This window comes from Chrysemys picta, chromosome 4, assembly GCF_011386835.1.
Source record: "Chrysemys picta bellii isolate R12L10 chromosome 4, ASM1138683v2, whole genome shotgun sequence".
Classification (NCBI taxonomy): domain Eukaryota; kingdom Metazoa; phylum Chordata; order Testudines; family Emydidae; genus Chrysemys; species Chrysemys picta.
In genome coordinates, this window is record NC_088794.1 from 151668396 (window position 1) to 151693861 (window position 25466).

Consider the following 25466-nt stretch of genomic DNA (forward strand, 5'->3'; position numbering starts at 1 on the left):
TAATATTTATGTAGTTAATTTCGCCAGATCAGAATAAAAAGCCCTCTTCTTTCGTAGATAGTAGCTTGTGATACCGAGGATCTGAGCAAGATGTTGCTTTCCAAGCATTTTGCACAGGATTCCTCCTGTGCAGTGCCATTGTTTGACAGAATTACCCTTCGTAGCCCAGTAAGAGGGGTTTAGAAATCAGTGCACAGCTGTGTTGCCCTAGAGCAGATCAGGGGCTGACCTGTGACGGCTCTGCTCCAGGAGCAGGGGAATCTGCTTCTACTCTTTACTGCTGGAGTGGGTGAGCACATGACTTCACCCATGTGCCTGCTCCTTGCACCAGCCTCTCCCCACCCACCTGTTCCAGAAGGGGGTCAGCGGCCCTGCTCTCCTCCATGTGCTGTGAGCTGCGGGCCGTGTAGCCGTTCAGGAGAGTAAGGGGGTGCCGTGTGCCCCTTTGCTCCCCTGTGCAGATGCATCAAGCGATGGTCTTGCCCAGCATGAAACGTTTTGTTGTTTGTTAAATAACTGCCAGCCCAGATTCAGACATGGTGGGCCCGGGGTTTCAGCAGGTGTCTTGTAGAGGAAGGGTGCTGTTCACTGGCAGGAGTTGGAGAATGGAGAAGGCTGCGCTTTCTGGGTTGAATAACAGGAATGCTATTAACAAATTCCCCTCAGCGCTGGCCTACACTGGAAAGCGAGGCTGAACCAGCTACGTCACTGAGGGGTGTGAAAAGTTCGCTCCCTGTAACAGACATAGTTAAGTCAACCTAGGCCCCAGCATAGACAGTGCTAAGAATTCTTCTGTCAACCTAGCTACTACCTCTCGGCGAGGTGGACTCATTCCAGTGATGGAAGGATCCCTGTGCCGCTGGAGTGTTTCTGGACATAGGCTCCGTTTTTAAGATCCAGTGCTCTGGGCATCTCTCTCTTGAATTAATCCTTGCAAAAGAAACCATAGACACTGGGCTGCCTGTAAGTAGGTCTGTCTCGACCCCTGCCCTCCACAGCGACTCTGGTGGGTTTGCAGCATTCCCAAATCTGCACTTATGTGGGCAGTAAGTTCCAAAATTGAGGCCCCCTCTCAGGGTGTGTCTGCTCTGCAATCACAGGTGTAGGTGCACCTGAGCTAGGTCCCACCTAGCTAGCTTGAATAACAATCGTGCTGAAGCCCCTTGTGCACATACCAGGGTTCCAGGTGGGCTTGTACAGCCCATGCTGATGCAGCTTCCTGGTGATTGCTATTCAAGCTAGTTAGATCAAAGGGTGTTTCTACCTGTGCTGCAGTCACACCTCTGGCAGCTACGTAGACATGCTCTCAGAGAGCAGCCGGCCAGCAGCCCCTCTGGTTTATATATAGCGGCTCTGCTGACTTCAGCTGGTGTGTTGTGTCAGATACAGAAATCACACTGTCAGCCTCCGAACAACATGTCTCTTAAACATCTTTTCCAGCGTCTCCGTCAATTAAGCTCCTGGTGGACGACCCCATCGTGGTGAACCCCGGCGAGGCCATCACCTTGGTCTGTGTGACGACGGGAGGCGAGCCGGCGCCCACGCTTAGCTGGGTGAGATCCATTGGAGCCCTGCCTGAAAAAACCGTGCTGAACGGCGGGACCTTGACGATACCGGCCATCACTTCGGATGACGCCGGCACGTACAGTTGCATCGCAAATAATAACGTGGGGAACCCTGCAAAAAAGTCCACCAACATCATTGTCAGAGGTAAGTTGGGCTCAGATGCTCCTTTGAGGGCTATCTCTCCTTCATTCCTCTTTGGCAGGGGGGCTGCCTGTAAATTTGTGTCCGACTGAGCCAAGCACGGTGTTGGCCAATTCTAACAACATACGGAATAAATCAGTACTGGATCAATGCCGTTTCAATGGGGCTTTAGGCACACCATGGCATGGGGGGCTCTGTAGTCCAGCCCTGAGGGCCTGCCAAGGGATAGCAGCTGGGGCCCCACTTTTCTGCCTCCTTGGAAAGGGAGGACAAGCAGCCAGAGGCCTCCAGTCCTGTTGGATGCTATCTGTGGGCAGGTTGGCTGGACCTTCTGCATTTTTCTCCAGCCACACTGGGGTGGTGTTGGCAGTAGCCCCCAAGAGAGCAGTTCTTGGCATTGACACCCCCCTGAGATCCATGGGGTAGTCACCTGCTAGCCTGTTGCTTCAGGCTTTCTGCAGATGTCACCAGGGTCACATGTTCATTCTTTTCTTCATGCCCACAAGGGTGGGAAGCTTACTACCTTGGGGGTTTACCTGAAAGCTGATATTCTGATGCGATCATGTCTGCAAGTGCTGGGGCCTGTTGTATTGGAATAAATGGGCTAACAGTGTTTCTGTAACTTAGTTACTGGCTAATATTAAACAGCGTCACACAAGGTTTGGGGTTTGGTCTATAGAAACTTTAGCTTGCTTAGTGCTCTGGCAAACACACTGTTTGCTTTTGTAGCTAAGCGGTTTTTCTCCCTAAAATCTCTTTCATTTAGGGTGCACCACAAGAGCGAGAGGCGAAATAGCTCATCCCCTCATTATTTTGTTATTACTTAGGCTTAGTTTTTGACACACCAGTTTTCATTTACTGATTTTTAATTTGCCACTTTTTTGGATTGCGAGGCACAATTTTACCACTGTTTTTGTGTTATTTTAGTAGCTCTTTTTATTTGGATGAATTTAGATTGAGGGGTTATAACTTTTTTTTATTAATATTTGATGTTCTAGGTTACTATGACGTTTTATGAATTGACACTTACTTTTTAAAGGCGACTTTACAATTGGGGTATATTTGTAGCCCAGTTATTACAACGGGTCCATGGTACCTATAATTTAATCCAGATAAGGGGACAATGAAGAATATGTGCCCAATAATTACTCCCAGGAGAAAACTAAATCTGCATAGCTGTGTTGCCTTTCAGCGTGAGCCTGGGCTAACCACAGAGATATGGCTGATTAGTTTGAAGGAAGATTCCTATTGGCCGGTAGGTGGATTAATCTACCTGAACCAAATACTTCAGTTGAAACTAATTTTCTATAATCTAAGCTGCCAATGGTATGAAACATAAACTCCCACACACTGGGTGCTTTTAGTAATAACTTGTGATTCATCATACTCGGGAGAAACTGCTGTGTTAGGAGCAATGGTGTGATTATTTCACGAGAGCCTGGCCTCTGTTTGCTCCTTAGTGCCTGGCATGTTATACGTTCCAACAGGCCGAGGAAGTAGTATATTTTGTTAGGGAGGTCCGGCAGAGAGCATAGCACCAAGCATCTGTAGGAGTTTGCCAGGCTATTGCAATGGCGTTAGTTGTAGAATAGTTCCACGGGAATCTTTTGACATTCGGCTTAAAGCTTTTATTGGCGGGAAGCAAAAATGCTGTGTTATTTCCAGAATCCAGCAGCCACATTCATTCGCTGTGATTTACGCCGGTAATAAGACTGGGCGATGAGGATGTGCCTGGAACGCACGTTTGGAATAAGCAAAAGGGAAGGAAAAGCTTTTCATGTAAAGAAATCTCGATATTTTCATTGACCCAAAAAGCAACACTACTGGTTCCAGAACAAGAGTCCCTGGTTCCCCACAGAAACAAATGTCTTGAGTCATAAGATAATAATACTCTGCTCGTGCATTTTTATTGATGGGAGCCCATGCCTGGGAAAATCTCATTAAAAACGGACATGGGTTTTCCTTTTCTAAAAAGCCGCCTGGCCCAGTTCATTCCTAACTCAGTCAGGAGTGGGGAAGAAATCACCAGCACCCCAGCAAATGACAGATAAGGCACAGCCCCCCTCAAGGCATATAGATGAAGAGCACAAAGGGTTGCCCTTGTAGCTGCAAGCCGTACTCCTCAACGGGGGCTGTAGAGGCACAGCAACTTGGTGGGAGTTCCCAGGGACATGGAGCGCTAGAGGGTGCAGCTGTGGCCACCGTTCCTTGGAATGGGCCAACTTCTGCTGTTGCTTGTAGCCTTTCCTGCCTTTCCACCTCTAACCTAGGTGGTTGATCAAGGCCATTCGCTGTATGGCTGCACGAGAGGTGGGGAGAATGCAAGAGGACCTGGGTGAGGGAAGCAGTGGCCAAATTACTAGATCAGCTAGGGCTGTGTGTGTGTGTGTGTGGGTGGGTGTGCTAAGGATTTAATTAGTCTGTTGACTGCAAGAGTAGAAAAGGAGTGCAGTAAGGAAGTGCAAGGGGAGGAGGAGAGAGAAATGCCGGCAGGCCCAACGTAAAGGGGGAATCTCTGCATGGACAGATGTCTTTCTTCTCTTAAGATTGTAAGACACAGTGAATCGAATTGCCGCACAGGACGGTAGGAGGGTGGTGGGGTTGTTAAAACACACAGAGTACACCGTGGTGGTTACAAACGGGCGGTGTCAGAGCCATATGTGAGAGGACAGGAGTGGAGGGCTGCACCCTGTCACAAGTGGGGGCTTATCCAGGCATTGCCTTATCCGTGCTCATGGATAACGGAATGGTGGGGGGCTGATGCAGAGGTCTGGCTGTCTGGACAATGGAGGAGACCCTGCAATGGCTCGTAGAACAGGAGGAGATGCAGAAGACTCTGCAGGCCTCCCAGTAGTCCCACCCCCTGGAGAAACAGTCCTTTATTCGAGAGCAAGCTTACGTACAGCAGCAGCTACTCCAAGGTGCAGTGAGACCTGCAGTGGGGAATGGCAGCCGGGCACAGGCAGTAGGGCCTCCGGGACCTGGGCTCTGCAGATTACCCGACTCATTCTTAGTCACAGTTGAAAGAGTAGCTGTGGCTGAAGGCTGAGAGAAGGGAACCTCGGCCCTACGGCTCGCACCCTACTTGTCAGGGGAAGCTCAGGCAGCCTACGTGGCTCTAAGTGACGAGCGAGCACTGGACTATGATGTGGTTAAGGCAGCCTTCCTGGAGCAGGGGTGGGAGATTATCCACTGAAAAGTAGCCACAAAAGTTTTGGGCTGTTAGATGTTATGGCCCGGGGCGTTTGCCCAGAAACGGATGGACGGGGTCACTCGCTGGTTGAGGCCAGACACTCTCATTGGGTGAGATCATGGATGCAGTAATTTTAGAACAGTTCCTTCAGGAGAACACCCAGGTATGGGTCAGGACGCATTAGCTGGTCATCCCAGATGCTGCGGTCAAACTCACAGAAGAATTGGTAGAGGCAGACATCCCCAGGAAAGAGGGTTGACAATTCCAGGGACCAGTCCGGGTGAGAAGGGTTGGAGAACCCCTGGCTGGAAAGGTCGCAGAGAAGAGGGAAGAACCTAGGGGGAATCTGGCTGGGACTCGGAGTATTGTCTGTTATGAGTGTGGGCACCAAGTACATATAAAAAGAGACTGCCCCTAGATGGGATGTGGGTTTGCAGAGTACTGTGGTTGGGCAGAGCCTCTTGGGCATGGAAGGAAAAATAAATGAACTTCAGTTTCTGTGACGGTGGGGATGAGGTGTCAAAGAGGTCTAGCAGGCACTGCCTCAGTCTGTTCACTGGTCAAGAAGAAATTGGTGAAGCCCCACTGGAAGCTCTTGCAGCCTGATCATATCCATAGGGATAAGAAACTCTGCCCTATGGCTGAGGGACCCTGGAGGTTCAGGGTAGTGGACACGTCCCACCCCATCGTACTAGGCACAGACTGAGGCTAATTACTAGATCAGCCTGGGGTGGGGAGAGCTAAGGAGCTAATTAGCCTGTTACGTGCCAGAGTAGAACAGGAGCACAAGAAGGAAGCGCAAGAGGAGGAGAAGAGAGGGAGAAAGACCATTAGGGCCAAGTTGAATTAGAAATAGACTCTCCTGAGTGAGTTCTTCTTTGAGTGCTTGTTCATGTCAATTCCAATCAGGTGTGTGCGCGCACATGTGCACCGTAGCCAGAAGACTTCCCCCCTAGCAGCATCTGTGGGGTTGGCCTGGGCACCCCCTAGAGTCGTGCCATCATGGTGCCCAATAAAGGGCCCTGCCAACCCGCCAACCCCTCAGTTCCTTCCTACCGCCAGTGATGGTAGCTGGAGCTTCTCCTTGCTCTCGTTTCGGTAAGCGGCTTAGCAGTACTTTCGGTTTTCGCTGTAGTTAGTTAGTTCTAGGTGGTTAGTATAGCATAGTTAGTTCACTTGTACATTTTAGTTACGGGGGGTTCCCCCCCCCTGCTTTTCTCCCCCTTATTTGTCACAGAGGCATGCCGTGATCCCCGGGCTTCAAGACTTGCCAGGACTGTGTGAAGCGCAATCCTAAAAGTGACCCCCACAACACCTGTTTACGGTGTCTGGGCGAGGGTCACCAAAAAGACCTCTGAAGGTCTGTTGAGAATTCTGATCAAGAACTCTTAAAGAGAGGGACCAGCGGATTAAAATCCTTCTCACGGAGGCAGCTCTCCAACCTCAGTCGTATCCGGGTGCCGGGGATCCCGCTCCCAGTACATCTCCTTTGGCGCAGAGCGCTCTGGTGCCCTCCTCGAGAGATCCGGCAGAGAAGAAAGACACTGCCAAGGAGGCTCGGCACCATCATGGAGTCTCTTGGGGGCACTCCTGCCTTTGGCACTGCTCCCAAACGCTGGCGCAGAAGAAGACAACGACGACGACGGAAAGAGGCTGACCCCCCTTGGGAAGATCCAGGGACCAGCCATCAGTGGGTCCTCAGTCGGGCCACGGCTCCGAGGCTCAGAGTGGGGCTACGTCGACTCCTGCCCAAGTGAAGCAGTCAAGTGCGGGCCAGTCGCGCGCTCCGAACCCCTTGGAGCACTTGCCGCTCCCGTCCACCCCGGAGGCTTTTGAGGCAGTGCAGGACCTGCTGAGATTCATGGCGCCATTCTCGTCCCTGAGGCAGGAAGATGAGCCAGCACCACAGGCTCCATCCCGGCACCCCATTCAGTCAAAGGGAAAGCCGGCGATGATGTCACACCCATCCCCATCACCTCGGCACCCCTTGACGCCAGCACCGCTGTCCAGGGAGCACAGTCAGTCCCCAGGCTCCCGATGCTCTATGTCGAGAGGTGCAGCGCTGCCCTGGTCCTCCTATTCTGAAACATCAGTCAGAGTCGGACTCGTACCGATTCAGTGGCCCTCACAATGGTAGAACCCAGCTCAGTGGCCCTTTTGGACCCCATAGACTTTCCGCCCAGGATCCCACTCGGGACCTGCATCAGTGGTGCCTGCATTGTTTGTTCCGCCATGACCAGAGACTGAGCCATTACCTCCGCCATCAATGCCATTGGCCACGGCACCGACCGCGGCGCTGGCCTTGACAATGCCTTCAGCACTGGAGGCGCCAACGGCTCAGACTGCTTCTGATGATGAGTTTGTGGGGGTTGTTTGAAGGCATGAAGTGGGGTTTCAGGAAAGATTTCTTTTAGGTTTGGGTCCCCGTTGAGTACGGGTTGTAGTTGTTTGATGATAGCCGATGTGGGTTCCAGTGTGGGGTGGTAGGCGACAACGAGGTGTATGCCGTGAGAGGGGATTTTATTTCTGTATTGAAGCAGGTTCTTTTGGGGTAATTGGGTGGCCCATTCCATGATGCGATCTACTTCTCTGGTGAAGAATCCTTGTTTGGTGAAAACAGTTTTAAGTGTGCTAAGGTGTACATCCCAGACTTTCTCTTTGGAGCATATTCTGTGTTATCGGAGTGCCTGGCTGTAGATAATAGATTTCTTGGTGTGTTTGGGGCTGTTACTGGATCTGTAAAGGTCAGTGTGGGGATCTGTGGGTTTCTTGTATATAGTTGTCCGTAGGGTTCCATTGTTGAAGGTGATTGTGGTGTCCAGGAAGTTGATGTTCTAGAGGGAGTTTAATGGATGTGTCACTGGGAGCTCTACTCACTGCTGGAGTGTCTCCTTTTGGCTGCGGTTGAGGATTAGCTCTGCTAGTCTAGCACCCCTTTCTGCGGGGGCTCTCACTTTCTCACGCCCCAGTGGCTCCCCTTTCTGGCTCGGCCCTCTGGCCAGGCCATTGTAGTTTTCCTCTTCCAGGGGCAGGTTTGTGTAACAAAAAGTTTCTCTGTCCTGACCATCCCAGGCAGTCTTCCAATTCACTGGCCCCCACTGGTGCCACTTCCCCAGTGGCTGGAAGGGAACCTGGCCCCTTCTCTGGGTTTCAGCCCAAGGACCCTACAACCATCAGTTAAAGCCTGCACTGTCCCACATCTTGCTCCTGTTTCCCTGGACTGCTTCCTACACTGCCTGTATTAGGTTTGTTTTCTACCCTCCTCCAGGTATGCCCTTCCCTCTGGGCCAAGCTCCCTGCTCTCCCTAATTTCAGAGAGAGTGACTGCTGGCCTCCCTATAGCCCCTTTCTGCCCTCAGCTACCTGGCTTTGTACCAGCTAGGCCTTTTTCTGTCCAGGTGAGCTTCATCCTTTAATAAATCCTCATTACTCCCTGGCTCCTCCTCCAGGTGCAGTTCAGGTGATGTATTGGCCCACCTAGCCACCATAACCCTTTTAGGGGCTGGTGTGGGATTGGTGGTGGCGGTTGAAGATGTGGTTGAAATTTGAGGGAGTTTAATTAATCTGTCCAGAGGATGAAAATATCATGATTGTCTCTCAAATATATCACTGGTTTCATAATTCATTTGTCCAGAAATTCTTCAAGGTGGCCCATAAAGAGCTTGGCCTACTGGGGAGCCATCCTAGTACCCAGGGTTGTTCTCATAGTTTGGACAAAGTGTTTGTTGTTGAATGAAAAATTGTTATGGGTGAGAATGAACTGAATGAGTTTGATGATATGTTTGGGGGTGGATATCGGAGTGTTGTCCACACAGCAGAGGAAACCAGGAAAGAAAGTGGCTGTGAAATCCTTAACAAACATCACATCTGCCACAATCTCTCCAACGCCGAGAGGACAGCTGTACAGTCCTTGAAATCCAACCACTAGATAGTGATCAAACCAGCAGACAAAGGGGGCACCATCATAGTCCTCAATATATTAACAAGGCCAACCAACAGCTCTCCCACTCCATATACTATAAAAAACTCAAAGAAGGCCCCACACCACAATTTATCCAGGAAATTTAAGGATATCATCAATTCCTTCCCCAAACTACTCCCAAGAGAAACTCTACAGTCTCCTCTCCCATTACCCCACTGCTGAGACCTTCTACATGCTTCCCGAAATACAAACAAGGGAACCCAGTCAGACCCATCATATCTGGCCCTGGCACCCTTCCTGAAGGAATATCAAGACTCCTACAAACTATCCTCAAATCATTTACCACACAAAGAACCAGCTACAACAACACTGTGTACTATATTATTGTATCAGTTTATTACCCGCACATTTTCATTTGCAGGCTCTTTTGACTGTATAAAAGTTGAATGAATTTTCCCTCTCCATGCCATTATTAATTTGTTTACCCCTCTTTCCATCTGTGCATGCAATGGAATTATGCATTTCTGTTGAGAAAAGAATAGGCCAATGTGTCAATTACAGCTTTGATCACATTTAATTAGAATTTTCTTTGTGTGAGAATCATACAATTCATTTTGAAGGCCCTCTCGCTTGGTGGTTTTTGTTTTTGTTTTTTTGGTCCTTATAAAGTTAATTGTTACATCTGTACCACAAAAATAATATATTTTCTCCTTAGGGCTTGTCTTCACTACAGCTGCTGGTCGATTTAAGCTACACAATTTGAGTTACATTAGTAGCGTAACTCAAGTCGACGTAGGTTAGATCCACTTACCACAGGGTCCACACTACACTATGTCGACGGGAGACGCTCTTCCACTGACATTGCTTCTGCATCTCGTTGAAGTGGAGTACAGAAATCGATGGCAGAGTGCTCTCCCATCGATTGAGCATGTCTTCACTAGACCCGCTAAATAGATGCCGCTGCTTCAATTGCAGCAGCGCGGATTTAGCTCCGTAATGAACACAAGCCCTTAGTGTGTTTATTCATAACTCCTTTTGAATCAATGGATGTTATACTGAGGATGCAATAGATACTCACATACAGAACCCGCCGCAGAAGTTATCATGAAAATTGTACAATAAAGTACCATTCCTAAAAGATAGTATTTTCCTAGTCAAGCCTTAAGCTGACAAAGTCAGCTCCCTTTGTTTTCCTACTGCCAGGTTTTCATGTTAATGCCATTCCCTTGCAGCAGTCAGATAATGTTAACAAAAATTTTGCTGAGATGATAAAGAGAAATTGGTTTGAGTACTGCAGTGTCGTTCCTTAAGAGGCACAGATACCATGCAATATCTTTCATTCCCTCCTTTTTGCTCTGAACAAGAGCTCACTAGAGACAAATAAATGACTTGCTGAATTGTGTTTTTACTGTTGGAGCAGCTGCCTCTATAACAAATCCGTGTGCTGTTTACCTGGCAAGATCACCACTTATTGAGAAAGCTGGCGAAATACAGACATTTCTCCGAATACCGTTCATAACTCATTCCAATCTGCCTGATATCCCAGAATATGTCATTCCTTCCAGAGAATATTCTAATGGGGTCTGGGTCAAAAAAATAATTCAGGTTTCATCAGAAGTGGCCAAAACCCAACTCTAATTATGTAAGTTTTCCTTCCAAGTATCTTTTATAGATTAATTAATGAGCTTTAGAAATGGTCCTCAGGCTACATTTGCAGAGTTGCATTAGGATGCTGGTGGGTGTTCTCAGTGGTAGCATTTTCCACTTCCTCCTCTCATAATCCCTGTGACTGAAGACCATTGATTATTAAAATTAACCACCCATAAAAATTTCTAGATTAAACCCTGAAAAAGTGCATGCAATTTAAGGAGCTTTGGACTCCTTCCGATCACAGTCAGGAAATTCCTGGAAGGACAGAACTTAGCCACTTTTCTCACAAATGTAGACCTGTGGACTATCCTTGGATCACCTGATGATTACCTGTTCTGTTCATTCCCTCTGGGGCACCTGCCATTGGCTACTGTTGGAAGACAGGATACTGGGTTAGATGGACCTTTGGTCTGACCCAGTATGGCGATTCTCATGTTATCCTTAGTGCAGTATACACATGCAAGTGCCTTTTAACCGATCGAATTCTTGGGATGAGCATAGGCCTACCAAGGGAAGGAAATGTCAACTGAGCCCTGATCTCTCTGCTCCTCTACCCCCAGCGATGCCCCTTTCCTCCCCTCCTTTGTAATAATCCTGTCTGCTGTCCTTGTCCCCGAATTCCCAGATTGATGGAAGTGGTTATTCCCATCTATTCAGCACTGGTGAGGCCACACCTGGAGTATTGCATCCAGTTTTAGTCCCCCCACTACAGAAGGGATGTGGACAAATTGGAGAGAGTCCAGAGGAGGGCAACGGAAATGATTAGGGGTCTGGACCGCATGACTTATGACGAGAGGCTGAGTGAACTGGGGTTATTTAGTCTGCAGAAGAGAAGAGTGAGGGGGGATTTGATAGCAGCCTTCAACTATCTGAAGGGGGGTTCCAAAGAGGATGGAGCTCGGCTGTTCTCAGTGGTGGCAGATGACAGAACAAGGAGCAATGGTCTCAAGTTGCAGTGGGGGAGGTCTAGGTTAGATATTAGGAAACACTATTTCACTAGAAGGGTGATGAAGCACTGGAATGGGTTACCTAGAGAGGTGGTGGAATTTCCATCCTTAGAGGTTTTTAAGGCCTGGCTTGACAAAGCCCTGGCTGGGATGATTTAGTTGGGGATTGGTCCTGCTTTGAGCAGGGGGTTGGACTAGATGACCTCCTGAGGTCTCTGCCAACCCTGATATTCTGTGATTCCCCATGAAGGGCACCAGAGCAGTTCCACCCATTCTGCAGCCTTCTCCTCTCAGCTGCTTGCTACCTCACTGCGCAGAGATAGTGTAGTTTGCAGTCTAACTCCACCCTGCTCTGACCTCATTTGCCCTCTTAATGTGTATGGCTGCCTTTCTCCGGGATGACACAACGGTCAGGAACTGGCAACAAGTGCTAGTGGGATCTAGCATGAGAACTGGCCAGGAGAGGACAAGGGGAACCTTTCTCTTTCTACCTGGGACATGGCTGATCAGGACTGCTTCACCCTAAAGCCCTAACCTGGTCCCACCTCCCAGAACCATTCAGTTCCCCAAGCATGGCACTTCCTGCCTTCCCCATACCTCTAGGTAACTGATTAGTCTTTAAGGTGTAAATCACCTACAATTTAGTGCTCTGAGTTATCAAGAGTCCTATAGTTGCTGAGATGCTATTAGCTTGTGTTCTCTGGAGCTCTGTGCACTTTGACTTGGATCTGCCCCTGCTAAACAGGACTGTTTGGTTTTCCCTTCAGGCTAGATGTGAAGTTTTCTGCAGGGCTGCACTGTCTGAGCTGAGACTTAACCAGGTTACATCAAACCTGTGTCACTGTCAACGCCGTCGCTTGCATGCATATGTGTGCACACGCGTGTGAGATGCATGCCAGATATAACAAACCTCTATCACATGTTGGTATATTGCTTCCAATCCTTCATCTTCCTTTGTCTGCATTGGCTTTTATGTCGGCTTTAGATTGGGGCACAAATCTTGCTTTCTGATTTGTCTCCGAAGTGCTGTAAAAACAAAAAACAAAAATAAAACATAGGAAGATGTGTGTGAGTGAGGAGGGAGGGGGAATTCAGTTCCCAGCTCTGCCACGGTCTTTCTGTGTGTGAACCTGGGCAAGTCACATAGTCACTCTGTGCCTCAGTTTCCACTCTCTAAAATGGGGAAATAGCACTGCCCTACCTCACAGGGTGTTGTGAGGATAAACACAATAAAAGTTGCTAGATATTCTGATATTACAGTGATAGAGGCCATATAAGTTCCATAGATAGGAAGGATTCAAGGCTTGATTTTCAAACTAATTAGGAATTTTCCTTACTTCCATTTTGGGAAGTCCCAGCTTGAGATGCCTCAAAGGGGCCTGATTCTGAGAGCTCAGGTGTTCAGCGCTTTCTGAAAATCAGGCCTCTTTAAGGTGTCTCAATTTGGGCACCCAAAATCCCTGGTGACTTTTGAAAATCTTGCCCTGGGGGTACAAGTCCTCCAAAGGGATTTCCAGAGACAAAGAGCAAAGTCTGTTCCCTGGTTCTTCATTACTCATCTGTGAAGAGTGAAAGGTTTTTGGTGATGCAAACCTTGAAGGTTATTCCATTCACCATTAGGGCAAAAATGCAAGGTAGCATTCCTGAAGGACATGTGGGCATGGTATTATGCAAAAGGAAGAGCCAGAGGATTCCTTTACCGGGCTGGCATGATCACACCGATTGGTGATATGGTCTGGAAGTGTCTCAAATGTAGTGCTCGCACCAGCCCAGATAATCACTACATCCTTCAGCAAGTATTAGAATGATCAGGAGAAAATGGGTCAAATAGTGTCTTTTACTTTAAAGGCAAAGAGAGTTTTGTGGCCGCTCTGTTTAAGTGACTTTTGAGTCTTTCCTGTGTGCATCTGTTTCACAAAACCTGAAATCCATTTTTTTTCCAAGAAGTGGAATTCCCAATTGACTGTGTTCAAAAACTGACCCGTGCTTTAATGAGCACACAAGCGTTTGCCAAGCATTAGGATTTTGAGCTATATACATCACATCCAAAGTGCCCAAGGTTAAACGGGATAGCAGAACAAACTGTTCAGACTATCAAAAATACACTCAAGAAAACACAGGTGGATAGCTAGCATTATTGGAATCACCTGCCCTGTTACTAAGGAGTGGATGGCTTAAAAGGAGTTTTGCTGCTATAATTTACTTAAACCAAATAACAATCAATGGTTATCCACTCCCAGTATCTGGCAGTTAGAGGTTTAGGGACACCCAGAGCCTGGAGTGGCATCCCAGACCATCTTGGCTAATAGCCATTGATGAACCTGTCCTCCAGGAACTTATCTAGTTCTTTTTTTGAACCTAGTTACAATTTTGGCCTTCACAACATCCCCTGCTGCCTTTTAATTTCACGGGGAGATCCCTCGTTCTTCTATTGTGTGAAGGAGTAAATAATACAACTTTATTCGCTTTCTCCACACCTGCCGTGATTTTATAGACGTCTGTCATATCTCCACTTTTCCAAGCTGAACAGTCCTAGTCATTTTAATCTCTCCTCATACAGAAGCTGTTCCATACCCCTAATCTTTTCTGTTGCCCATCTCTGTACCTTTTCCAATTCTAATGTATCTTTTTGGAGATGGGGAGACCAGAACTGCATGAAGTATTCAAGGCATGGGCATACCATGTATTTATATCGTGGCATTATGATATTTGCTGTCTTATTATCTAACCCTTTCCTAATGTTCCTAACATTCAGTTAGCTTTTCGGCTGCTACTGCACATTGAGCAAATGTTTTCAGAGAGCTATCCACAAAGACTCTAGGATCTCTTTCGTGAGTGGTAACCACTCATTTAGATCCCATCATTGTGTATGTATAGTGGGGATAATATTTTCAATGTGCATTACTTTGCATATTTCACCATTGAATTTCATCTCCCACTTTGTTGCCCAGTCACACAGTTTGGTCAGATCCCTTTGTAACTCTTCGTAGTCTGCTTTAGACTTAACTATCTTGAGTAGTTTTGTATCGTCTGCGAACGTTGCCACTTCACTTTTTACCCCTTTTTCCAGATCATTTATGAATATGCTGAACAGCACCGATCCCAGTATAGATTCTTAGGGGTCCCTGCTATTTACCCCCACAACTTTACATTGGCTATCCACCAGTTATCTGAGACAGAGGATGATTTAAGCAATAAGTTACATACCACTGTTATTAGTTCTGCAGTTTCACATCTGAGTTCCTTCAGATCTCTTGGGTGAATACCATCTGGTGACTTATTACTGTTTAGTTTATCAATTTGTTCAAAAACCTCCTCTACTGACACCTCCGTCTGGGACAGTTCCTCAGATTTATCACCTAAAAAAATGGCTCAGGTGTGGGAATCTCCCTCACATCCTCTACAATGAAGATCGATGCAAAGAATTCATTTAGCTTCTCCGCACCGGCCTTGTCTTCTTTGAGTGCTCCTTAAGCACTCAATCATCCAGTGGCCCCACTGGTTGTTTAGCAAGCTTCCTGCTTCTGATGTACTTTAAATAAAAACTCTGTTAGTTTTTGTGTCTTTTGCTAGATGCTCTTCAAATTTTGTCTTGCCTAATTATATTTTTACACTTTATTTAAGCGTTTATGCTGCTTTCGATTTTCCTCAGTAGGATTTGACTTTCAATTTTTAAAAGATATCTTTTTGACTCTAATCACCTCTTTCACTTTGTTGTTTAGCCGTGGTAGCATTTTTTTCATCCTCTTCCTTTTTTTCTTTCTTTAACATTTGTGGCATACATTGAATTTGAGCCTCTATCGCAGTGGTTTTTAAAAAAGATTCCATGCAGCTTGCAGGCATTTCACTCTTGTGACTGTAACTTTTTATTTCCATTTAACTAGCTTCCTCATTTTTGTGTAGTTCCCCTTTTTGAAGTTAAATGCTACAGTGGTGGCCTTTTTTTGTATCCCCCCCCCCACAAGGGTGTTAAATTGGATTAAATTATGATCACTATTACTAAGCAGTTCAGCTATTTCACCTCTTGGACCAGATCCTGTGCTCCACTTAGGACTAAATCAAGAATTGCCTCTCTCATTGCGGGTTCCAGGATTAGCTGCTCCAAGAAGCAGTCATTAATAATGTCTAGAAATTTTATCTCAGCATCCCGTCCTGAGGTGTACCCAGGCAATGTGAGGATAGCTGAAATCCCCCGTTTTGACTGAGTTTTCTATTTCTCTAGCCTCTCTAATCTCCCTGAATATTTCACAGTCACTATCACCATCCTAGCCAGGTGGTTAGCAGTATATTCCCACTGCTGTACTCAAGCACAGAATTTCTATCCATAGAGATTCTATGGTACACTTCGATTCATTTCAGATTTTTACTCTGTGCTTTCTTTCACATATAGTGCGAAACACGCCCCCTCTCCCCCCAGCACGACCTGTTCTCATTCCTATACAATTTGTACCCCGGTATTACCATGTCCCCTTGATTATCATAATTCCACCAAGTTTCTGAGATGGTGATGCTATCAATATCCTCATTTAATACCAGGCTCTCAAGTTCACCCATCTTAGTATTTAGACTTCTTGCATTTGTATACAAGCCCCTGTTCAAGGCAAAGATAGGGTCTGGGTTTAATTATCTAGCACCAGCCTCCCAGAGCAGCTAGTCGTCTTCTTTCACAGAGACTGTTATGTGCCGCCAGTCTGAAAAGTGATGTGGCAGCCCTGACATACATAGTCGTTGGCTGGCAGCACTTGTAATGCTGATGGCGGGTTGTTAGAGCCATTAACTATGCACTTTAGCAGTCTCCCTTTACAGTGCTGTGATTTTCTGGGGAGCTGGCAAAGGGATCCTTCTGCTTTTTCCTCTTTCTGCGGTCTGTGAAGGTCTCAGCTGCAGCCTGGTTTCATGGCTGTGGAAAGCTCAAGTCCAGGGCAAAGATCCGTACACTTAACTGGCGTAACTACCCAGAACAGACACAAAGGCCACCACCCACTCCCTAAGGGACAAATGAGCAGAACCTCACACCTTGATTCTGCAGAAAGCTGCAGACCGTCTGTAACTCCCCTGACCGCAGTAGGGTTTGAGGGTGCTCAGCACCTGGTAGGAATGGGACCCTACTGGCTTATTTTGCGTGTGTGGGGGAATGAGGTGGGGACCATGACTGTAGCAAGCCTCACACAGTTTTTCAGTCTCCAGCATCTATGGTCTCCTTTGGGCTGGCTGGAAAACCTTCCAGAATTCTAGTTTGCAAAAAAAAAAAAAAAAAAAAAAAAGAGAGATTTCAAAATTTGTGTTTGTTCTGATGTGGAATAAAAATGAGACTTTTAAACATTTGCTGTGGGAAAAAAACACACGAGGGACCCTGCAGGAATAGAGCAGTGGTCAAGGCACGCACCTAGGTTCAGCTCCCTGCTGTGCCCGATTCAGAGCTTGGATCTCCCACATCCCAAGTGAGTGTGTAACCACTGGGCTAGTCTGGGGCGGGTCAGTCGCTCTCTGTTCCTCAGAAATTCCATCCTGGACCCGGGAAACCTTTCCGCACAAAGTTCTCGTTTGGACAGATTGGCATTTTCATATGAAAAATCCCCGACCAGCTCTCATTCTCCTGACTATTGACAAACACATCTCTACAACCATGGTCCTGCCCGCAAGAGGTTAGTGGTATAAAACCTCCTCTGACCTGAATTTACAAAATAAACCCCCCACATGTTGCTACATTCATGATAAGTTATCTGAGGTTTCTCATAAAAGTTTACAACTCTAAGACTGAAGGTGTGAAAAGTGGAGCCTCGGAGTTTAATAAGTCCATTTATTTTTACTATCTGAAATTGCAACACCAAATGCGTTCTCTCATTCTGTCAGGATGTGGTGTATCATAGATAAGTTCATAAAGCAATTCCACATAAAAATCTAGATAGTTTATTGATTCTGCAGTTCTTTTCATCGGAACACCCTGGAACCTTTCTGTACAGACATTTTATTTCTAAATAATAGGTTGCTCCTGTTCTGTATCTGATTGTGCTGCCAGGAATCAGGATTTCTATAAAAATACTTTAAAGACTAGGTTCAGGAGGCAAAATTCAACTTGTGCCTTTTTCCTGAGCTGTTGCTCTTTCAGGCCTTGTCTTCACAAGGAAAATAAGGGTTTTTTTTTTTAATCATGTTGGCTAAAACGTGTTAGATAGCATGCTAAAACCCTAGTGTAGACATGACAATAGTTGTTTTAACACTTCTTAGCAGATGTTTACCTTGACCTGCTAACACATATTAAAACTATAAATGCCTTAACCACAGTAGGCAGAGAAATGGTCAAAAAATGGAATTCCCATCCTGTGGGATATTCTGAGATTTCAAGAGTTCATTTTGATCTGAACTGGGATGAAAAGTTGAGATATCTGATTTTTTTCATGAAAAGACATATCCCCAAATATTTTATTTTGACTTCCTCAAAATGGGTTTGCTTTGATAAGCTTGAAAAAAAAAATTTGGAATTTGATTTTGAACTTAATGTAACATAACAGTCTAATATTTGTAACAATAATGTCAAAATGAAATGTTTTGACCGTATCTCAGTGAAACGTTTTAATAAGGCTGAAATGGTTCCATTTCGTCGAATGAGCATTTTCCAAAGGTAAATATTTCCCTGGAAAACTGTCAGCCTGTGCTAAGCAGGCTGTTACCACGTGTTAGCTAATGCCTGGTTTAACCCCCCCCAACACCACGTTGTTTCCTAGTATAGACAAACCCTGCGGTACAGTTATGACTGCAAGCAGTTCATAGACTTTTCAGGCTACTAGGGACCATTTATGATCTCTAGTGTGGCGCCACGCGTAACACTGGACAGAGAATTTCACCCGCCGAGTCCAGCAGGCCTCTTCTACCTCAGCGTGTGGCCAGAGCGCCCGCTGATGTCAAGGCGGTGCTCATCCTCTCTAGTCTGCCAGCGACGGCGGTGATGAGGAGACACCTGTCATCAAAAGATGGAAAGCACAAAAACGATTGAGAAATCGAAACCTGAAAGTGCCTGCTGAGCCCAAGAGAGAGAGGCCACACCCTGAGGGGTGGGTAGCGCAAACTGGAACATGTAGGGCTGGAATTCCTGTAACAGGCCTTGTGTAACCGTGCCGCCCCAGTTTGGTCCTTCCTTCCCCCTGCCTGCATGGGAGAGGAAGAGTAAGTTGTGCCATCCCTTTTCCTTACTTTCCTCCAGCAGGTCAGGCTGGGATGGAGCTAAGATTCCCCTTGCTCAGCTGTTTGGAAGGTAGGTAGCCTTTGAAAGGGGCAGGCGGCTACCTACCTTCCACAGTGCCTGGCGATGCAGCTCGCCCACACTGCGGGGGAGAGTGGTGGCTGATGTATCCCCTTGCTCAACAACCAGGCTCCTGACTGAGCTCAGAGCGATTTGCATTTCAACAAGGCATAGAAATTACAGCAGGGCTGAAAGGTCTGTGTTGCATTCCCGCTTCCAAGCTGGACAGGTTAAAGGGGAGGTGGGTGATTGAGTGTGCTGTTTTTATACTGAAGGTGGTAGCAGGAGTGCTGTATAACTATGCAGTATAATCCCCCACAGGAATGGTCAGTCAATTTCCAAGCGGCTCAGTCCTCCAAACCTGAGCCATTGAGAGAGTACAAATGTCAAATACTCCTCGAATCCTGCAGTGAAAGTGTATCTTGCTGTGAAGAGCTACCCGGGTTATTAGCAGATTGCTAATTATTAGGGGATTGCATGAGCAAAATCTATCTGAATTTAAATATACTCTGTTTTGACTTGATGATGGGACTTGGTAGCTTGGTTCTGCCCTGCCATACCAAAGTGCATAATGTCACACTTTCTGGAGGCTTAGCTGTATGCTTGGGATTATAAACTCACCAACCGATTGTATATGATTCTCAGCAATGGGCCTGTGATACCTGATGGCTGGAGCGAGGTCTTGGAGCCTGTCTGTGCAACGTGCATTCATGCACGTGTTCCCATTGCATTCAGTGGGCTAGTCACGTAGGAAAGGGCTGCCGAGCCACTGCTGTTGTGCCGTATGTGGTTAAAGGATAGCTTGGCCTCCCTTTCTGGATTGCTCTTATATGTGAGCTATCCTGTCTTGTTCCTGCCGGCTTACTTGATGTTTCTTGGGAGGAGTTGTGTCAGTTTGTCATTTTGCTATGACTGTTTCCAAAATAGATTTGGTCATAGTTCTTAACTAAGGTAAATAACAGGGACTGGATTCGGACACCCTTACTCCTGTTGAATAGCATTCTCTTCCACAAAGAGTCCCGCTGAAGTGAAGGAGACTACCCATGGAGTAGGATACCCGTATCGGGGAGGGTATTAGAATGTGTCCTATGTGACTAGAATCCTTTGGAGTGTCCATCTGTTTGCTGTGCTGACATTTTTTTTTTGCTTAAAACATTAACATAAAAAGGGAAACACAAAACAACAAAAATAACCGTACCATTCAGTACTCTCCCATGACAACAAGAATGGTGACGATTGAGAAGCCATTAGTCATATGTAATATTGTCAGAAAATTACATGTTGGACTGAAATTTCTCATGCCTGGACTCAACTCCCAGTGACTAATAATTTTGGAAAGTTTTACAAGAACCTGCGTAACAATTTTTGAGTCATTAAACCATGGGATAAAAGCCACTTGTGGAGGAAGGAGCTATTCAGCACAACAAATGGTGGCAGAATAAAGCCCTTAATGAAATCTTTATAAGTAGAATTTGAACTTTCAATCCACTCCAAAGTATATTTTCATTCCAGTACATTAGGACATAGGAGACTTCCTGGCGTGGGGACTAATCTTGTTTCTTTGCTTTGTAAGTTTTTGAAGAAAGGCAAACATATGTTAAGTTTTATTTATTGCATGTGAGCAGAGTGAAAAGTGCAGATTTACAATACACTGCCTTTTGGCTTTTTGGGGAGTCATGCAAGGATCTTTTTTGACAGATTTGGCACTAGAGGTGGGCTTTATAAAGGCCCCGATCAACACCCAGCTGTAATGTATAACAAAGGATTTATAATTTGTTTGGCAAGTATGAAACCCATTGGGAATGACGTCAACGTCTCTTAATTGTTTCATTTAGATTCCAATTCTTGACTGGCTTTGTGATGAGACTTGCGAATTTCCAGTTTGTTTTCGTGATGGGCATTTTCCTGAATCCATGCTTGTGTTGCTGTTGCTTGCCCGTCTGGTGAACTGGCAAGCTGGAGTCTTGAACGTCTTAGTTTGTTTCCTTTCCTCGGCTTTGTGTTTCCAAAGGAGGCTGAATGCCTGATCAGTAAGCGAGGCAGGTGGTGACCTCGTCCTGCGCTTATTGTGCAACACTTGTGCGTTAGTCCCCCAGATGCAACCCTGGTATACGTGTGTCCACCTGTTACTCCCTGTAAGCTTGTTTTACTTCTTCTCTACAACACCGAGGACAGTGGGGTTTCTATTCTGTTCTGTTGTATTGTATTAGGGTTCTTTTACTGTCTCCATGGCTGAGGTGTCTTAGCACCTTCCTGGAGTGCCTGAAGCAACGTGACTAACATCTGATCCCTGATGTGGTGCTCTCAGATACAGTAATACAAACAATAGTTGGAGAATTAATTGTCAGGAATCAAGGCCTGCAGCAGAGCTAGTCCCCGGGCAACCTAAGGAGCACAGCGGGCCTTTAATGGGCTGCCTGAGTAGCTGGATCCCTGGAATGGCTGGAAGAGTCAGCAAACCAGCTATTAAACATATCAGCAGCTGCATTCACCCACAGGTGTGATAGCTCCTGCCCTTGCCTGGGACCCAGACCCGTCTCAGTCTTGTCCCACTCCAGGTAAGCCAGTTCTGACCCTCTGTTCTGATTCCTGACCTCTGTGTTTGGCTCTGATCCCTGACTCTTCTGGCCTTTGGCTCTGGTTCTGACTCTGGGTTCCAGCTCCGGTTCTTATCCTGGGCTCCCATTCCTGGCTACCAACTCCTTCTCTAACCACTAGGCCTGACTCCTGCTCCAACCACTAGGAAAGGTCACCCATATCCCAGCCCTGTGACAGTAATTACTAGGGATGGATCTAAAGCAGAGTCCCACATTCCAAATGGGCTTTGCAATCTAGACCCAGATTTTGTGGCTGGACTCCATCTCTTAATGATCATCATTAATGATCTAGATGATGGGATGAATTGAACCCTCAGCAAGTTCGTGGATGACACTAAGCTGTGGGGAAAGGTAGATAGGCTGGAGGGTAGGGATAGGGTCCAGAGTGACCTAGACAAATTGGAGGATTGGGCCAAAAGAAATCTGATGAGGTTCAACAAGGACAAGTGCAGAGTCCTGCACTTAGGACAGAAGAATCCCATGCACTGCTACAGGCTGGGGACCGACTGGCTAAGCGGCAGTTCTACAGAAAAGGACCCGGGGATTACAGTGGATGAGAAGCTGGATATGAGTCAACGGTGTGCCCTCGTTGCCAACGAGGCTAGCGGCATATTGGGCTGTATTAGTAGAAGCATTGCTAGCAGATCAAGGGAAGTGATTATTCCCCTCTATTCAGCACTGGTGAGGCCACATCTGGAGTACCGCGTCCAGTTTTGGGCCCCCCACTACAGAAAGGATGTGGACAAATTGGAGAGAGTCCAGCGGAGAGCAATGAAAATGATTAGGGGGCGGGGCACATGACTTATGAGGAGAGGCTGAGGGAACTTGGCTTATTTAGTCTGCAGAAGAGAAAAGTGAGGGGGGATTTGATAGCAGCCTTCAACTACCTGAAGGGAGGGTTCCAAAGAGGATGGAGCTCGGCTGTTCTCAGTGGTGGCAGATGACCGAATATGGAGCAATGGTCTCAAGTTGCAGTGGGGGAGGTCTAGGTTGGATATTAGGAAACACTATTTCACTAGGAGGGTGGTGAAGCACTGGAATGGGTTACCTAGGGAGGTGGTGGAATCTCCATCCTTAAAGGTTTTTAAGTCCCGGCTTGACAAAGCCCTGGCTGGGATGATTTTGTTGGTGTTGGTCCTGCTTTGAGCAGGGGGTTGGACTAGATGACCTCCTGAGGTCTCTTCCAACCCTAATCTTCTATGATTCCATGATTCTTCAATAGTATTGATTATAGATTCTCTTTCTTGTGGTTACACAACTTAACCTGCCAGTAACATACTCTCTCTCATTGTTTCCTTGTGCTCCCTGGTTGGTCTGTTGACATACACCTGCTTTCTTTTGTCTTATGCTTAGGATGTACGTTTTTTGCGGGCAGGCTGTGTTCGTACAGTGTGTCCTAACATGGGTTCCTGGTCCAGGAGTGGGGCTGCTAGTTGTTACCACAACACAACAAATAAAAACTGGCTCTACTGGGTCAGACTAAAGGTCCATCTAACCCAGTATCCTGTCTTCCAACAATGGCCAATACCAGGTGCTTCAGAGGGAATGAACAAAAATAACCGTAATACTTAGCTAATAGCAGCATTTACTGTATTGGGGTTACTCATGTTGCTGCAAGTGTGAGAGTGGAATCAGATCCATGAGGTGGTATCATGTTGCTTTTCTGGTGACAGTTGCATCTTCTCAATATTTACTACTTGAAGCAGGACAAGGAGACTCCAAGCTGCGGGGCAGACACTTGGATCTCAGTTTCACCTATTGAACAGTTCATATACTGAGTTATTTGCAGAGTGAACTCCGCTGCGGCACTCTATGGAGAAGCTGAAATCTCACTGGTCCCCCACCAGAAAAAAAAGCAGTAAAAGACACAGAAGCTAATTAACTTGATCCCAGGTGAAAACAGCCATTTGCCACGGTACATCTCCAGAATAACAAGCCCTTCTGTCTTAAAAATTTTAAAGCATTTATAAAAATACAGACAAACTGTGTAAATATCTCCATGCTATTTGCATTTAAATTGAAAATGTGACTGCATCTGGTCTCATAAGTGCCAAATAATTACTTGATATTCAAAAGTTTGGAGATGCTTTGCTAGAAAATGCTTGACAACGTAATTGTTCTGACAGTTATTGAAAGTAAGGGGTTTAAAAGCTTAAACTGAGGCCACGTTATCAGCAGAGAAATGAGAGGTTGGTGATTGAACCAGTGGGATTGTGTGCCCATGTTAGCCAGCTTTTTAGTTGAAGTTTTGCTCACTAGCACACTTGCATTGCCATGCACTATGGGTCTGCCATTTCACATTAGCCAGTAACTCCCTAAAGCAGTGGCTTCTAGGAGATCTTTAAATGCATTCTGGACGCCCAGGGAAGGGTTTTGTTCCTATAATCCCCTGCAAGAATCTTTCAAATTCCTGGGTACCAGTGTGATAGTGACAGGTACGATAGAGCTTGAAGTGCTTGAGTCTATGTGTTTAGTTTAACAAAGAGAAGGTTATGGGGTGAGTTGATCACTGTCTGGAAACACCTTCATGGGGAACGTTCATTTGATAATAAAGAAGCCTTCTGAGTCTAGCAGACAAGCTCCAGTCGCTGGAAGTTGAAGCTAGACAAACTCTACCATTAGAACAACTTGCCAGGCATTGTGGTGGATTCTTTATTGCTGGCCATTTTTAAACCAAGATTGGATGTTTTTTTTTTCCGAAAAGATTTGCTCTAATTGAAACAGGAATTGATTCAGGGAAATCCTATGGCTTGTGTCATGCAAGAAGCCAGACTAAATAATCACAGTGGTCTCTTCTGGCCTGCCATCCATGACTGCCTTTTCCTAGTCCCCGCCTTAAGATGGAGGCCAGAATGAACAATCTGCTCTTGCTCCTTGCACAGGAAGAGAGATTTCTGCTGGAGCTGAAGGATGGAGTTCTGCCAGCCATTGCTGAGTGTCTGGGACTGAGACCGGCAGATGGCAGAGTGTTTGCTCCCAGCCATGGAGGAGACAGCTTTGTGAGGTGTTTGGGGATGGCGGGACAGTGTGTTGATTTTGAGTCCAGACTGGTTTGGACCAAGTTGTATTCAAGGCTTGGGAGGAGCAAAAGCGGAGGCATGAATTCAGCATGAAAAAGGAGAGGTCTCTACATTTTTGGAGGGAGCCAGCGTGACCTGATCTGCAGCACTAGACCATGAAGATGAGGGCACCTTGGGAGAAGAGAGAGGGGTGTTCAGCTCAGGAAATCTGGCTACCCTGATCGTTACTGGTCACTTGAGCACAAATTTGGGTTTAGGGAGTCCACAGTGGACATGGTTGCTGTAGAGGAGTGTGAATGGCATTATGGAAGTGTCTAAGTTCCCTGTGCTGCTTTGAAAAATCTCAGTCGGGGCATGTGATCAAGAATCCATTGTATCAGAGATTGCTGAGGGCTTTCAACAATTGGGATTCACAAATTCTGCAGGAACTATTGATGACCCAATGTGCCCATTGCATTCTCCCTGTCTCCCCACATGCTCAGTAGTCAATGTGTCTAAAAGAGTCCTATATGCCCGTGATGCAGACCTTAGTGGATCGTCCTGGCCTCTTCTTGCTCATGGACATAGCATGGCCAGGCCAAACTCATGCTGCAAATTTTCAACATTCTGTCATTTTCAAGAACACCCAGAGGAGGCCACTATTTCGATTACATTGAAATTAATGGGGCTTCCATCTTCTCTATGATTCTGGGGGACCCTGTGTATCCATTTCTCTCCTGGCTAAGGATACCATTCCCAGACCACACAGAGCTGGAGGCCTGTGCACAGGATGGAGCTGGAGAGTGGTTTTGAGGACTAAACACAAGGAGGATACATCTGTTGCCCAGCAATCACCCTTTGATAACCAACGTGATTATAATACCTGCATGTTATAATATGGTAAGAGAAGCAAACCAAAGGTAAAGAGTGGAATAAGGAGATGGCAGGATTTGCAGCAACCTGTACATAGCCAGACAGAAAAAGTGGTGTCCTTGTGGGTATTACGTCAGTAGCACAGCTGGCTGGTGGTGTGCTGACAAATTCGAAACTCTCTTTGCACACACTTAAGCAATGCTGGGCCTTCCAGAGAAAGCTGGGAACTAAATACGATCTTTTGTTGTTTTTAGATTAGTCACCCACGGTTATGTTGACAGAGGGTTTCTCTCCGTATATTATAATGTCTGTTAATTATATCCTGCGTCCTTGATGCG

General features: G+C 46.5%; 1 protein-coding gene across 2 annotated transcripts in view; it reads left to right on the forward strand.

Annotated features, from left to right (window-relative positions):
- MDGA2 (MAM domain containing glycosylphosphatidylinositol anchor 2) overlaps positions 1 to 25466 on the forward strand; it is a 631070-nt gene that overhangs the window by 362676 nt on the left and 242928 nt on the right. For both annotated transcript variants that reach the window (XM_008171632.4, XM_008171633.4), the window contains exon 6: positions 1441 to 1710. In XM_008171632.4, the coding sequence (XP_008169854.1) occupies positions 1441 to 1710 (270 nt within the window). The remainder of the gene's footprint in view (positions 1 to 1440; positions 1711 to 25466) is intronic.